General features: G+C 42.7%; 1 protein-coding gene across 1 annotated transcript in view; it reads right to left on the bottom strand.

Moving 5' to 3' along the window:
* Window positions 1-15,678, bottom strand: part of LOC138265562 (ceruloplasmin-like) — a 267,602-nt gene that overhangs the window by 210,346 nt on the left and 41,578 nt on the right. The window contains exon 2 of the mRNA XM_069213378.1: window positions 9,698-9,942. Within this exon, the coding sequence (XP_069069479.1) occupies window positions 9,698-9,942 (245 nt within the window). The remainder of the gene's footprint in view (window positions 1-9,697; window positions 9,943-15,678) is intronic.

The following is a 15,678-nucleotide window of genomic DNA, read 5'->3' as shown; positions in this document are numbered from 1 at the left end:
CCCAAGAAGGGCTCCTGATAATCAAAGTTGTGGTGATTGGCAGTTTGGGGGACGGCTGTAGCATTTTCTGTCCGCTTGGCACCAAGATGTCACGATTGTTGGGTCCTGAACATTGTGGAGAATGGATAGACCATAGAGTTCGATTTTGTTCCTCTTGCTACTGGGGTTCGCCTGACGCCTTTGCCTGTGGATGGAGACAGGAGGGCGGCCTTGCTGGAGGGAATCCAGGATTTGCTGTTGAAGGGGGCCATCTCCAGGGTGCCTCTGGGGGAACAGGGCCACAGGGCTTATTCCATCCTGTTCCTTGTTCCGAAAGTGACTGGGGGTTTTCGTCCTGCCTTGAATCTCAAGTGCGTGAATTCCTGGATCAAGACTGTGCACTTCAGAATGTTGACCATTAAGGCAATTCTTCCTCTAATTGGCCCAGGGGATGTTTTGGGGTCTCTGGGTCTTCAGGATGCTTACCTCCATGTGCCTGTCACGGAATCCTCTCAAACGTTCCTGTGTTTTGCAATCCGTCCAGACCATTTCCAGTTCTGTGTTCTTCCCTTTGGCTTAAAAGCCTCTCCCAGGGTTTTCACAAAATTACTGGCTCCCCAGATGGCTCTTCTGCATCCAGAAGAGGTGTTTGTGCATCCTTACCTGGATGATCTTTTGGTACAGGCTCCCAACGCCAATCTGCTGCCGGTTCATGTGGCAAGCGTCTTGCAGGTCCTCCAGTATCATGGCTTTTTGATAAACTGGGGGAAATCAGATATGGAACCCTCCCAGGCCCTGGTGTTAATCGGGCTTGGTTTCTGACTCTGCTAGGCTTGGTGACTGTATCAGAGAGGAGGTTGCTGGGCCTTCAGGAGCAAGTGAGCACTGTTTTGTCTCAGGTGGCTCCCAGAGCTTTTCAGTGGCTGCGGCTCCAGGGTCACTTGGCTCTGGTGATCTTCCTGGTTCCTTGGGGAAGGTTTCATCTCCTTTGTCCGGTCAACTGGATTCTCTCCCATTGGTCTCTGGAGCCTTGCAATCTTCTGGCGGGAATTCCTGTTTTAGATTCCATTTGCAGGGCGTGCCTTTGTCTCCTCCGGTGCCTGTGGTGGTGACGACCGATGCCAGCCTCTCAGGGTGGGGGTGTGCGGCTGGGGTCAGAGCAGGTTCAGGGATTTTGGACTCTCCAGGAGTCAGGGAGGTCCACGAATTGGAGGGAGTTAAAAGCTGTCCTGCTGGCTCTGGTGCATTTTCAGAGACTCTTGCAGGGGAAGGTGATGCTGGTCCAAGCGGGCAACTTGGTTGCCAAGTCTTACATCAACAGACGGGGGTACCAGGTCCAGCTCTGTGAATCTGAATGCTCTGGACATTTTCTTCTGGGCTCAGAATTCTGTTCTGTTTCTTCGGGCCACCTACATTACGGGGTGGACAATGTTCGGGCGGATCTGTTGAGCAGGATCATTCTTTCCTCCCGGAATTTCTCCCTTCAGTTGACTCTGTTCCATTGTCTGGTGAGGAAGTGGTGTTGTCCAGTTGTGGACTTGTTTGCCTCCCTGGAGAATGCAAAGGTTAGGAGGTTCTGCTCCCGGTTTCGGTGTCCTCAGTCTTGGACAATGGATGGTCTGACTTGTCAGTGGCCATAGGGACTTCTTTATGCGTTCCCCTTTTCAGATGATCTGCTCCTTTCTTGCCTGGGTCCGAAGGGTAGGGGCTCCAGTGATTTTGATCGCTCCCTGTTGGCCTTGTGCAAATTGGTTTTCTTTTCTTCGGATGTTGGCCTCCGGGGCGGAGTGGGTTCTTCCTCTCCATCCCTCTCCTCTGATGTTTCCTTTCCCCTTCCGGGGTTCCTTGCAGCAGCTACACTTGTCAGCTTGGAGGTGGAACAGTGGGGGTTGACAGGGCTGGGGTGCCTGGTCCTTTGGCTGTGACCTTGCAGGTCGCAAGGCGTAAGTCCACGTTGCAATCCTATTATCGTCAGTGGAAGGTTTTTTCCTCTTGGTGTTTGCTGCAAAAGGTTGACCCTTTTGTGCCCTCTCTGTTTGTGATGATGCAGTTTTTGGAGGATGGAGCCCGTATGGGGTTGTCTGTGGCTACTTTACGAATGCCCTTGGTGGCGATCCAAGCCTTTCAGGGTCCTTGGCGAAATTAGAAGGATGATAGTAATTTGATGCCCACATTTTTTCGGGCCTGGTGAACTTGTTTCCACGGTCGGTACGTTCTTTTCCTAGCTGGAGTCTCCAGTTGGTGTTGGATGCCTTGACGGAAACTCCCTTTGAACCTCTGGTGGACATTGATTTGAAGCATTTGACTTTGATAACTTGTTTCTTGGTGGTTATTACTTCCACCTGGCATTTGGGGAAGTTTGCTGCTTTGTCATGCTCTTTTACTTGTTGCAAACTTTTTCCGGATCGGGTTGTTCTGTTTCCGGTTCCCTCTTTTGTACCGAAGGTGAATTTGGCTTTTCATGTCTGACAGGAGGTGATCCTCCCTGCTTTTGTTCCTACCCTTCCTTGGAGGAGGAGGTCAGGTTGCATGCTTTGGATGTGCGTCTGGTCTTGTTGTGGTACCTGAAGGTGGATGCTGCCTTTCGGAAAGGCTTTGTTTGTTAATTTTGGTCCTGCTCGGAAAGGGGAAAAGCCATTTACTGCTTCCTTGAGTCGCTGGATCTGGTCTCTGGTGCTCTTGGCCTATGCTTTGAAAATGTTGGTGCCTCCTCCTGGGATTCAGGGCTGTTCCACTCAGTGGCTACGGTGGCTGAGTTGAAGGTCGATTCAGTGGTGGAGATTTGTATGGTGACTACTTGGGCCACTCTTTCCACTTTTGTTCCGCACTACAGAATTGCTGAATTGGAATGTTTGGAGTCGGTTTTACGGCACAGGGTATGGTCCTCTATAATGCAATAGGGGTCTTTGTGTGTCTACACTCTGACTAATAAAGCTGGAACTAAGGCGTTGTTTAAAATCTGAGCAACTGCCCCACAGCATCCACCTGCTTTGGAGCTCTGGCATAAGCAGTCAATCTAGATCATTCAAGCCTGAAAGTGGGGCAAAGCGATTGTTATAAGGCAGTGTGCAACTATTAGAGAAAGCGGGCACTTGCAAGCTTGAGAGGGCTGACATGTTTTTGCCCCTTTGAAGGTGCCTGTTTAAACAAACCAAGGGGTAAGACACTAATGTTGTTAGGTGATGAAGAAATATGGAAATGCTGGTTCAGAATCTTTCTAGTGATGGCTGGGAGTCTGAAGGTAATGACACAGTTCCCTTGAGATGACTTGGCTAGAGGACCAATTCATTCCACCTATTGAACCATCAAAATATTATCATAGTCCTTGATATTAAACCTCGAGTGGGTGACTAACCAAAGGAAATCTTTATTTTTGTGCTGCATAGTGGTGTTCATACTCATGGGCAGCAATTGGGGAACATTGCTAAGCACACCTACAAAGGGGAAACAAGCTGGAGAGAGATTCAACTTTGACAAATTTGGGCCAGAAATGTTTTGAGAGGGAGGGTGTCTTATCACCTGATCCGTAGGTGCCTCGGCTAGGCTAACAGCAGCAACAACAGCCCAAGATCAAAAGTCCATTGAAGAAGGAGCTGTGATTCCAGAGTGATTGTGTGAGGGAGGATAGGGCAGCTGAGGTGGGGCGAAAGGGCTTAGTTGGCTGTGGGGCTGTGGTCAGAGTTTCGGGGCATGAGTGCTCAAGATGGAGTTGGCCAACTTTTCAAATGTTACCAATTTCCAGTTCCAAATTCTCCCTAAGAGGAAACAAGCAACCATTCAATACTACCAGAAATTTAGCTTGCAGCAGGTCCTATACAGTTGCTAAGTAGGCACAAAGAATTAAGTGTTGGAGTGTCCAAGGAGCCAGATGGTATGGATAAAGTGCAGGATGCACCCTCGGCCATGTGGGTAACACCCCAAGTCTTTCTCTTGCATTTGGCAGCCGGGGGTAATTGGGTGACCTATGAACTAACTGGTCCCGGTAGGAACCTGGGGTACCAGGAGCAGGAGACATAAGTAGCACCTCTTCAGGCAATGGAGATGAACCCATCCCCTCCAACAACTCAAGGCCAACATTTGAGAGTCAATTGCTAATCAAGCAAAATCCATGGACAGGCGTCTTTCGGCCAAGTCTATTTCCTTGGATATAACACCAACCACTCCAGCTAAAAAAGAATCAAAGGTGATCTTAGAGCTGTCTATTAGAGGTTTAGGGTTAAGGAGAATTTTCTTGGCCCTGGTAGCAGCACAAACAGTTAACAAGCCATGTATGAAAAGAGAGCAAAAGTAAGGAGTCAGATACATAAAGGGGAATAAAAAATGTATGACAATGCGGCCAGAATCATCAAAATTCTGGTGAGTCAACCAAGCGGTGGAGTGAAGTGCCAAAATACATGGCCTAACCCAGTCTCAACCGGCGATGGGCAGGCACAGACGGTGCTGCTCTTGGCCTGGTCTTTGCCTGGGCACACGCCCAGATGTGCCTCGTGCAGGTCCCACACTGCAGGAGGAAAGCAGCTGATTTAAAGCTTCTGACTGGCGCACCTGCGTTCTCCTACCGCCACATCACTAGCAAGAGCAGTTTAGGGCCTGCAGTCCACCCCTGTTCTCCTTTCTGTCCTCTGTGTCCTGCGCTGTGGGAGGAAAGCAGCTGATTTGAAGCTCCTGACTGGCAGACCTGTGTTCCCCTGGCTCCACCTCCACCGCCACCTTAATGGCAAGAGCAGTATGGGGCTCTGTCCTCTGTGTCCCATACTGTGGAGGAAAGTGGCTGATTTGATGCGCCTGACTGACACACCTGCATTATCCAATCTCCACATCACTGGCAAAAGCAGTATGGGACTTGCAGTCCATCCCGGTTCTCCTTTCTGTCCTCTATATCCCCCTCTGAGGGAGGAAAGAGGCTGATGTAACGCACCCGACTGGTGCACCTGCATTTTCCTGCATCCACCTAACTGGCAAGAGCAGTACGGGGCTTGCAGTCTGTCCATGTTCTCCTTTCTGTCCTCTGTGACAGCACATTTCCCATACTGGGATATTCTGCAGTAGTTTTGTTCAATTATCAACCTAAATCTCTCATGCCTGGACAATACAGGAAACACCTCTCCAACTATTGCAAAAACCAGGATGAATACAGATTGCAGTGGTCAAACACTAACTACAAGAACTTCTAGGTGACTACATCACTCCAGCCCATCAAGTCCTTCATTGGCTACCCATGTCCATATGCACCTCCTTCAAGGTAACCTGCATTACTCACATGGCTGTCCTTATTACTGAACCATCTAAATGGTGCTATGGACTGGCAACTCTAAACATTGACCTTGATTATTAATACTGTTTACTTAATCTTCTAGGCGCACACTTTAAACTTTTGAACTGCCAAAAGTATCCCAGGATAAAACTTTGTATATGGTGATTTTAGCACCAAATAAGTTGCTCACGCTACAGGTAGTTTTCTATAAGATTTTAATCCATCATTTTAAAATGTACATAATTTCTCAAAATCATATGACCAACGAATTTTCCACAGTTTTTGAAATTCATAAACATTAGTTTAATTGGTTATTATTACTTGCACCGTTATTCAGTGCTTAATTTGTAAATAAAAACGTGCCGGTGCCCAAAGCCCTCCTCTTAATCACGCAGCTGCTGCAATTAAATGTGCGAACATGGAACACGGAACTCTGAGGCACTGTAATCCTGAAGCCATCTCGAGCCTCTTAAATCCATTTAAAGCCCCTCCCTGTCTCTTCAGCTCATTCTTGCAGCTTTCTGCTATCTCCAAATGTGACGCTTTTTCGGTTTTCTCTTCCTACATCTTTCCCATATGTGTCTTTTGCTGGCAGTAAATGCTTGAGGCAGAAAAGTAAGCGCTGGCCCCCCAAAAATAAGTGCTAGTGCTCTGCACCGGAAACAACAAGCACAAATTAAGCACTGACATTATTTCTCACTTTGAAGCCGGCACCTATGTTCCCGTGCTCCCCATCACCTTCCGAGTCAGAAGCACATTAACAAGATGGCTAACATTCACATATACAAAAGACTTCCAACCATGGTCACATAATTTTCAGGGTTTTTGTTTAATTTTGCTAATCTAGATTAAGTACTCCTTTTTATGGAAAAATATTTGTAATAATCCAAGGCATAATATATCAACTCTGTGCTATATCCAGGTGACTAAAAAGGGCAATATCTCTGTGCTGTCAATGCATTCAAAGTCTTTTGTTTATGTACACAGTAGTCCTATGACTCACATTTCGCACTAATATCCTGTCATTCCTCTGTTTAAGAGAAAATAATTCTACCTTTAAATCCAAATATGATCCAGGAGGCATCACCTGTGCAAGATGTCAATATACATCTCAAAGTGCAATCGTTCATATTTTGATACAAATTCATCAGTTAAAGGAAAGCATGTCATTAACTCCTTTAGTGTCCTATGTTTCTTCTGTTGAAAAAATCTATTTTGTATATTTCCTCCTTTATCCACATGTGTAATAAAGTGTCTTACTATGGACGATTTAGCATTTTTAATTCTTATCCTGATTTAAACTATATTCCTCATCAAGTGTAACATTTTCTATGTTCATTAATATATTGATTTTATCTTTGATTGGTCAAATTCTTTTGTGTTTCGGCACTCCATAAAGTACTGGGGTTAATTCTTCTGTTTGGGTCAGAAATATCTTTTCATATTTATCACTCTTTCTGATGTACCATCTTAACTAGCATTTCACTTGGTTTCTTGATTTCCCTTCAGAGAGTCTTAAGGAACCTTGCTCACTAATTAACTGCTTGTTGTCAATGTACCACTTCTTGCCCAACAGGAAGGTGGGGCCAGATGTAGGTAGAAACGGGATTGCGACTCGCAAATTGCGAGTCGGAGCGACTTGCAATATGCTAGTCGCAATCCCATATGCAGAATGGTGTCCCTGACACCATCTGCGAATCGCAAGGTGGTCGCAAAACCCAGCTCATTAATATTAATGAGGTGCGTCACAATTTGCGATTCCCTCCACTCACAGGGATGGTGGCCTGCTGGAGACAGCAGACCACCATGTCTGTGACTGCTTTTTCAATAAAGGAAAACGAGTTGCAATACACTCGTGAAAATGAAACCATTTGGTTTCATTTTTTTAGAGTAGGCTTTGGTCCATAGGACCACTGCCTACTCTGAAAAAATATTTTTAAACCCATTCCCATGGGAACCCCTTCCCTTTTGCGAATGGGTTAGCAACCACTTCACATGGGTGCTAACTGCGAATTGCTTTGCGACCGCGTTCACGGTCACAAAGCAATTCTGCATAGCGATGCGAATCGCTAATAGGAAGGGGAACACCCCTTCCTATTTGTGAGTCACATTCCCATTTTGCAGTCGGTACCGACCCGCAAAATGGGAATGTGCATCGCGATGCGCGTTTTGCATGGCGTTTTGCATGGCACAAACTGCGAATTTTGCCATGCAAAACGTTTAGTAGATCTGGCCCGTAGTCCCTACTTTGTCAATTTTTTCACTATTCTTTCCTGATTTTTATTGCTAGCTGTGATATTTAGATTTCATTTCAGATTGTGTATTATTAATGTTGCATTGTTTGGAGGCTAAAATATTTTTCATGATATCCTACAACACTTAAAAGATTTCAATTATTTTATTCAATGTCATGGTTTTTGTGGCAAATTTGATTTCCATTTCCATTCATTGTCTGGGTGATAGCAGTGGGGAATTGCAAAAAATGCTTTCCATTGTAATGTACGTTTAAATTTATACAGTAGAACTTTAGTTTCGAATACATTCTAATCTTGAGTAGGAACATATATGACATCCCTAATGATGGTCTCACTATTCAAAGAAACATGCATCAAAAGAACCTTCAATTAAGTTCTGGAAGAGAAATGCAGGAACTTTCTATTAGAAATGAAATGAAAAATATCAAATAACTAGGAATTCACAAATGCAGTAAATATCTAGCTGTACTAGACACCGTCCACCCCAAGAAGCATAGATGCTTACCCACACAAGGATGGTAGATCTAAGCATATACAGATATATCTCTCATGCCTTTTCAGTTAATGGTAAATTGCAATTACAGGGTTGGTAAAAACAATATGAGTATGTCTCTTGTGACACAACACCAAAATACTTTGGATATAGCACACCATATAAACCAACAATCTACCAACATAACATGCCAAAAGGTGTATTGCGACCTTGTTAGGGTTATGAGACACAGCACAAATGCAACAACAATACTACATACCACTTCACATCCAACCATAGACCCAACTGATAATTAAGGTTGGATAAGACAGTCTTTAGCATCTAATAATATTCCAGGAATAACTTAATGTTCCACCATTACTACCTCAATAGCAGCCTCTTTGCTGCTGAAGGGATAGGAAAAGTGCAAGGGGTAGAAACTCAACAGGTCTAGTTGACCCCTGCCTACTTTTGATTTTTCACCCCGGGACCATGCTTGTGACATACTTCCCTATCCGCCAAATCAAATTCAGGCTGTTAGACACTAGTGTGTGATTGGATCCCCTTGCCATGCTAAAATACCTTGGCTTTACCTCCCAATTCAGGTTTTCAACTTCTTATTGTCTCTAAAGAACAAAACCTTCAGATTCATGGCATTTTATTATTTCTATATTTATCCACATATATTTTTGTTCATCTTAGCAGTATTTCTTCATATGTCTTCTTTTGTAGGTTGTGCTGTGTGAAAATATCAAGTTCAATCTAGTGTATTTGCACATTTAATTAATGGATAAATCTGCACTTACACTTGGATACCTATTCTGTTTTAGCAGCATATATATTCTGCATTAAAGCAATAATACAAATGCGTTATCATTGTAGTACAGCCTCTTTCACTTCTGCAGCTATTTAAGGAGATCCTAACCAGTTTTTACCTTCTTTTGCTGTCAGTATACCCAGATATTGGTTCCAGAGTAATTATGACAGCATAGCGAGCCACTCAACTGTAGAATTACATTCTATATTTATGCGTTCATAAATACGGACAGGGAAACACGAAGGGCCTGATTAAGACTTGGGCGGAGGGGATTACTCTGTCCCAAATGCAAGTCCATTATATCCTATGGAACTCATAATTCGGCAGGTGGGATATCCGACACATTTAGGACTGAGTAATCCCCTTCGCCGAAGTCATAATCAGGCCCAAAGTCTTCTGTCTGTGTTTGTGTAACAAATAAGTAAATATGAAAAAAAATGGGCACTTGATTGTAATATTTACAATTATGTTATGAGTGAGAGCTTACTGTTAGCAGAATCCATTCATTTTCACGTACTTGCCTACCAGGGGTGTTAGCCTTTTGATGCTCTTAACATTTTTTCAAATTGTCTGTATTCGCGAGCTAGAGTTTCCACTCTGTGCATTAGCTCTTATATAAATATGTGAAAGTATAAGAGCTTACAGAACTGATGTCAACAACTACATAATTTTGGGAGACTGCTGGTTGAATGTTGATAACAGTATTTCACAAACACAAGAAATCAACCGTGAATTGTAATTGGCTAATTGAAAACCCATTGTAGCATATCAGCAGGCGTAAAATTGCCATTCTGTCCATTGTTAATAACAACAATTTTGTCTTCTAAATACATATATTCTTCTAAAGGAACCATTACAGGACCAGGAGAGAGAACTTTCAACACAAAATATTGCTCCTTAGACTATCAGTGTAGAGGTACCTTCATTTTCTTTGGTGTACTTAACACCATGGGGATGCATACTGTAGTTCCTTGTTGCAAAGTTTTTCAGATGCACGACTATGGTGTCCCCAACCTCTCCCTTGAGGACTGGCCCAAGAAACCCCAGCCAGGCTGGCTTTTTAATTTCCTTGGAGTAGGAAGCATCTGTGTACGATTTGTAGACAGCTTTTTTATACAGACGTCCTATTCTGTCTGGACCTCTCTGGAGGAAGACGTTGGCGTGTCTGAAAAAATACAGAGTGTCCATTATGTACTGTAGAGATAAAAAAAACACGACTCACTTTATGGTGCAGCTGGCTTCAAGACGTTTCATATGTGGAATGATATTAACAGAATTAACAGTAAAAATGTACTAACATTTGTAATCTGTGCCTAGGAGTTTTTCAACATTCAACATCAATGCTCAGTAATTAATAACTAATTTTGTGAATTTGGCAAACATTTTTACATTTTTAATATGCTTCCATTAAAAATAAATTTTGCAAATACGGTCCAACAGCTGATTTTGAAGAGGGTGATGAGGACGAATCAAAAAATAATGGCAGGTGTTTCAACTTCTCTCCAGCTCTATAACTGGCTTATTTGATTAATCCTGAGTAGCGGACATGATGCTGATGAAGACACTCTGACTCCTCCATTGGGTCCACCAAGTTTGTGAGACATAGTGCCACACCAGTAGCTCACTCACAGGCATTTGGTCTATCACCTTGACAGGGCTGCCACTGAGAGCATGAAACCTGGGGATGAATAAACATTTGTGTGTACGAATGGGATATATGTGGATGGTTGAATTTATTTAAAATTCCTCCAGTTTATTTAAATAGGAGGAATTTAAAGTGAAGGAATATGCTTCATAAAATACTAAGACATAATTGGCCTAATTGAAAGTGAAAAAAACATTGACTCAATTGTTCATAGAAATATTTGTATTCAATTTATATTTCTCCCATTTAAACAAATGACTATTATTCAGTTATAACTATGGCACAGTGTCTTTGGACCACTGGGAGCAAGAGGCCTTCTATTTGTAAATGCAAAACTTTGACATGGAAGAAAACTAAAGTGAAGAGTTAACTTAATCATTAAGTTAACTTCATGTTTAATTTTCTCACATACACAAACCTTCAGAAACATAATTTTGATCTCAGCTCCAACATTGAGTTGACAAGAACTTTTATGTAAGATTTAAACATCTAATTGCTTCAAATTCATCTCTATGCCCTGGGTCATAAATCTGAACAAGGTCCTGCTATCTGTAATCTGAAGATAATAATGTACAAGAAACACAGTCTTCCCTTAACTTTGAAAGGAAAATGTGACCCTGTGCCTGTTTAGAAATGAACTCAAGACTGTGAGCTACTCTGAAGGTGCCTGTGAGCTAATGGTAGCTTGTGATGGACCAATTGGAGACACCTGGATGACATATTAAAAGTAGTTCTACTACAAACACATAATAATTATTGACCTCATGACGCAGTCCATGTCTATGTGATGACAGAGGTACTGTTTAAATAATTCCTGGAGCACCTAGAAAGAAATCAATACATTAGGACAATGTTTTTGCAGGTATTTCTAAAAAATGAAGCACACATAGGGTAACTGAAACATAAAGAATCACTTTCAGCTTTCATATGTTTTTTCTCTATTTCAACTATAATTTTACACAGAGAGCAGAATTTCTACTATAACCCTAAACTGACAGAAAAAACAGAGATGACAAATTGAATCTGGGAAGCTACATGATAAAAAGGTAAGACAGAAAGGGTACAGACTGAACAAAGAAACACAGCAAAAGTGCAAGAAGAAAAGGGGTAAAACAAACAAATAAGAAAATTATTTACATGAGGTTTAAAGGGAAAGAGGGATGAAAGCAAGGGGAAAATAAGGAGTTTGGTAGCAGGGTCCTCTACCTAGAAAAAATAGCATACACAAATGACTTACCTATATCAATGTTGAGAAAGTGAAAAGGGAGCCAGTCCTAAATGAATAGGTATGAGAATGGAGCAGGGAGTAATACAGGAGAGGAAAGAAGGGTTTTGACATGACAAAACTAAAACAGGTCAAAAACAGTAGACTAAGAGTGTGATATGGGTGATCAAGCAAGCAGATTGATCAAATAATTACTCAAATTGATGATTTCAATTCATATTTCAATTTTCAAGGAAACAGCTGGAACAAAATGGCTTTAGCATAATCAGTTTCACCGAGTTCTTTTTACATTAAGTTCAAATACAACTGTCACTTTTTGTTGGTCCTTGGTGCGTGCTAGTGGTACAGACTGGATTCCCAAGGAGGATCCACTGATGTCCGTGTAATACTCCCTGACAGGTTCCAGCAGCAGGCTTGAATATCAAGTTGAGTTTCGTAGACAAGTTCTGGAGATGTTTTACCTAGCTGAGAGAAGGTCAGTAGGATCAATAATTAATTTTGTTCAGACTTTTGGATGGGAGCCAGGCACAGAGGCACACTTCACAGAATCTTGTGGTGGGCATGGGCATATGTAAGACTGTATCCACACCAGATGTGCAAGTAGTTTAGGTGCTGGTTCCGTCTGTACACCTGATATTGAGAAGGTAGACTTTTAGCTCTGTTTCTCTGCATCTTTAGCCATTCAGGTGTTGTGGGGAATGGACCACTCACCTTTAGAGTAAGATTGGGTCATAGTAAACTCAAGGGAATTTCACACAATGGAGAAGTGGCATATGCAAGTTAAGGTCATCCTACTGTTTATATACACACCTGATGCTAAAAGTTAAAGAAAACATTTAATGTGATTTCCTTGTTACCTAGTGGTGTAAGACAAAGCCAAAATAAACACAGGACAACGTTTGTAATATTAACAAGGTGTAGGTGGAGAGATCATTATTTCTAATTACTTTCTAGGATATCATCTGAAATATTAAGACCTTTGTGGAATGTAGAGTTTTAGGTTTAGATTATTGGTCGCCAAAAGGCTAAATGCTCTATAGGATTAGAAAAAGATAGAAATCTGGTAATTTTATGTGACTTCAATAACATGGATCATGAGCAACTTTGCTCCATTCAAAATATCCTCTACACAGTGGCTGCCATTGCATGACAGAGGTACTATTGAACAAGATGTTGTATTCATTCACTTGTGACACAAAGTTAACTGCATGAGGATATACAGATTAGTTGGAGTCACCAAGATATTTTGTGGAGGCAGGAAAGGCACACTGCACCTGTTGCAACTCTTGATGACCCTGGTGGACATCCCGGGAAAACATTTGGAAATAGTTTGTGCTCTAGCGTGTTGTGGAATGTGAATCTTTTTTCATTGATCTATGTCCAGTGTAAAGAAATAGAATTAAAGTTTAAGGGTGCTGTAACATTTTACACTCAGGTAAAGGCTTTGACGAGGTCAACAATCTTTTCATTCAGGTAGAGGTAAGAGATAGTGGCATTCACAAATCTACAAAACACATTTCATTTTACAGTATGACCAACATGGCCACACAAGGAAAACCAAGTCTGAAATACATTTTAAGGGTTTTATTACAAACAAATGCACAAGGTAATGTAACCAACTCTCAGGAATAAGGTATAGAGATACAAGACTACCATAGGGTGTCCAAGACTTTGGAAGAAAAAAATCTTAATCAGCATTGAGCAAGATAAACATTCAGTGCACACAACACAAGTAATAACAGGATAATGCGATGGTCCCTGATTACATATTGATCAGCTCTCCTCAACATGGAAACAATTTAAATGCATCAAAGTTAATTAACAAACAAATAGGGAAAGAACAATGTCACTAATTGACTTATGCTCGGCTAACAGATTTGAGGACAAAAAGGAAAAAAAGGACTAAATCAATTTGAAAATACATCTGTGCCAATTAGAGACTAACTAAGGTTGTAAAAAAGTAAGCAAAAATAGAAAGCGTCACCGTTTAGGAGCTCTGTGAAGAGTCTACTCAAGGGGTCAGAAAAATCCTAAATCTAATATTTCAGCATTTAATGGATACACAGATGAAAAGGGCAGTGAGGTCTGTACCTCCAAGAGTCCACTGAAGAGTCCATGCAGAAGTCACCAGCAATAGTGACAGGGGACAAAAGGTTCAGCAAAGTTTCTGGTCACAATAAAGGGTAAAGTGACAAAGTGTCATTGGGGAAGGGCAAATGGAAAGGTACTCAAGCAAGGCAAGAGGATGGAGCTCGGGCAAAGCAAGATGAAGACTAACTCCAAATCCATCAGGAACGGTAAGTTTAACTTAACAGAAAATTCTGATTCACTGAAGAATTCATAGGCTGAGATCGGAAGATTCCCATTATAAACATGAGAAAGGTTTCCATCTTCTTCTCATGCACGAGTTTGAAACAATTGTATATCATTTATGTACATAGTTCCTCCATGTACTTATTCCATGATTAACTTCTCCGGCTTTCAATGTGTAGAACAATAGGACATCTTATGTCCAAGCTAACATTCTGTGTGAATGGAGGTTGTCAGAAACAAACTTCCATGTGAACGAAGCTTGAAACAAATGTCACATTAGCACAAAGAAAGGCAGCTTCTCACATTTTGTGCGAAGTCAGAGGTCTAGCAAATCACTATGGCTAAACTAAGCAAATAGAATTAAATAGCACATTTTATTAAACGAAATTAAAACATCTAACATCAATTTCATAACTTGTCATAAGTACGGTTTAATCAATATTTATTTCGCAATAAATTTGCAAAGAAAAATAGCTAACAACATCATAGCCACAGATATAACATAGAACAACATTACTCGTCGATTATCATATGGCATTCAGGGGGTCATTCTGACCTCGGCGGTAAAAGCCGCTTACCGCCGGTCAGAAGACCGCCACAATACCGCCGCGGTCAGCCGCCACGGTCATTCTGACCCACAACTGCCAACCCTCCAAAAATCCGACCGCCATTGCAGTCCGCCACATCAGCGGCCCGCGATAAACTGGAGATGACCAAACCTCCACCGCCACGCCAACAGAAATACGCCCATGCCATTACGATCCACAAAACCACGCGGCGGTCTTTCAAACGTGGTAGTCTATTGGCGGTACACACCGCCGCGGTCAAAATACCCACACCTTTACAAAACACTACCACATTGGACAATTTGAAATACACACACCTGATACACATACAAACAACACTCCCACACATCCAATACAATATAAAACACACACCCACATCACCCACAAACCCCTACTACCAAAAATCAGAGACGAAGGAGAGAGAGACACATCAGAGAATAGAGAGCCAGACACACAGAGGCACACTACAACATCACACACACCACATAGTAGCACAAAGCACCACACACCAACACACTCATCACCACATACACCACCCCACACCTCATCCACACCACCCCATGGCACCACAAAGACACCCACGCTTCACGGACCAAGAACTCAGGGTGATGGTGGAGGAAATCCTAAGAGTGGAACCCCAGCTCTTCGGCTCGCAGGTGCAGCACACCACCATAGCAAGGAAGGCGGAGCTATGGCAGCGGATCGTGGACAGGGTCAACGCGGTGGGACAGCATCCCAGAAATAGGGACGACATCCGCAAACGATGGAACGACCTACGGGGGAAGGTACGCTCGATGGTGTCGCGACACAACATCGCGGTTTAGAAGACTGGCGGAGGACCCCCACCCACCCCACCAGAATTCACAGCATGGGAGCAAGAAGTATTAAACATCCTGCATCCTGAGGGCCTCGCTGGAGTACCCGGAGGAATGGACTCTGGTAAGTCCTATCTCATATACTTCATCCCCCCCACCCCACCAGCATGCCAACCCACACCCACACCCCCACCCTCACCCCCAACCCACCATCACACATCATCCCTGAGAATGTATCCCTAGCACAACCCACCCAACCCCTCACCAACCCTTGCATGCCATCACAAACATTGGACACCCATTACCTAAGCATGACCACTGCACATACCCATCCCCC

Source organism: Pleurodeles waltl, chromosome 11 (genome assembly GCF_031143425.1).
Source record: "Pleurodeles waltl isolate 20211129_DDA chromosome 11, aPleWal1.hap1.20221129, whole genome shotgun sequence".
Lineage (NCBI taxonomy): Eukaryota > Metazoa > Chordata > Amphibia > Caudata > Salamandridae > Pleurodeles > Pleurodeles waltl.
The sequence above is the reverse complement of the archived record's forward strand: the minus strand, read 5'-3'. Positions and strand labels throughout refer to the sequence as shown.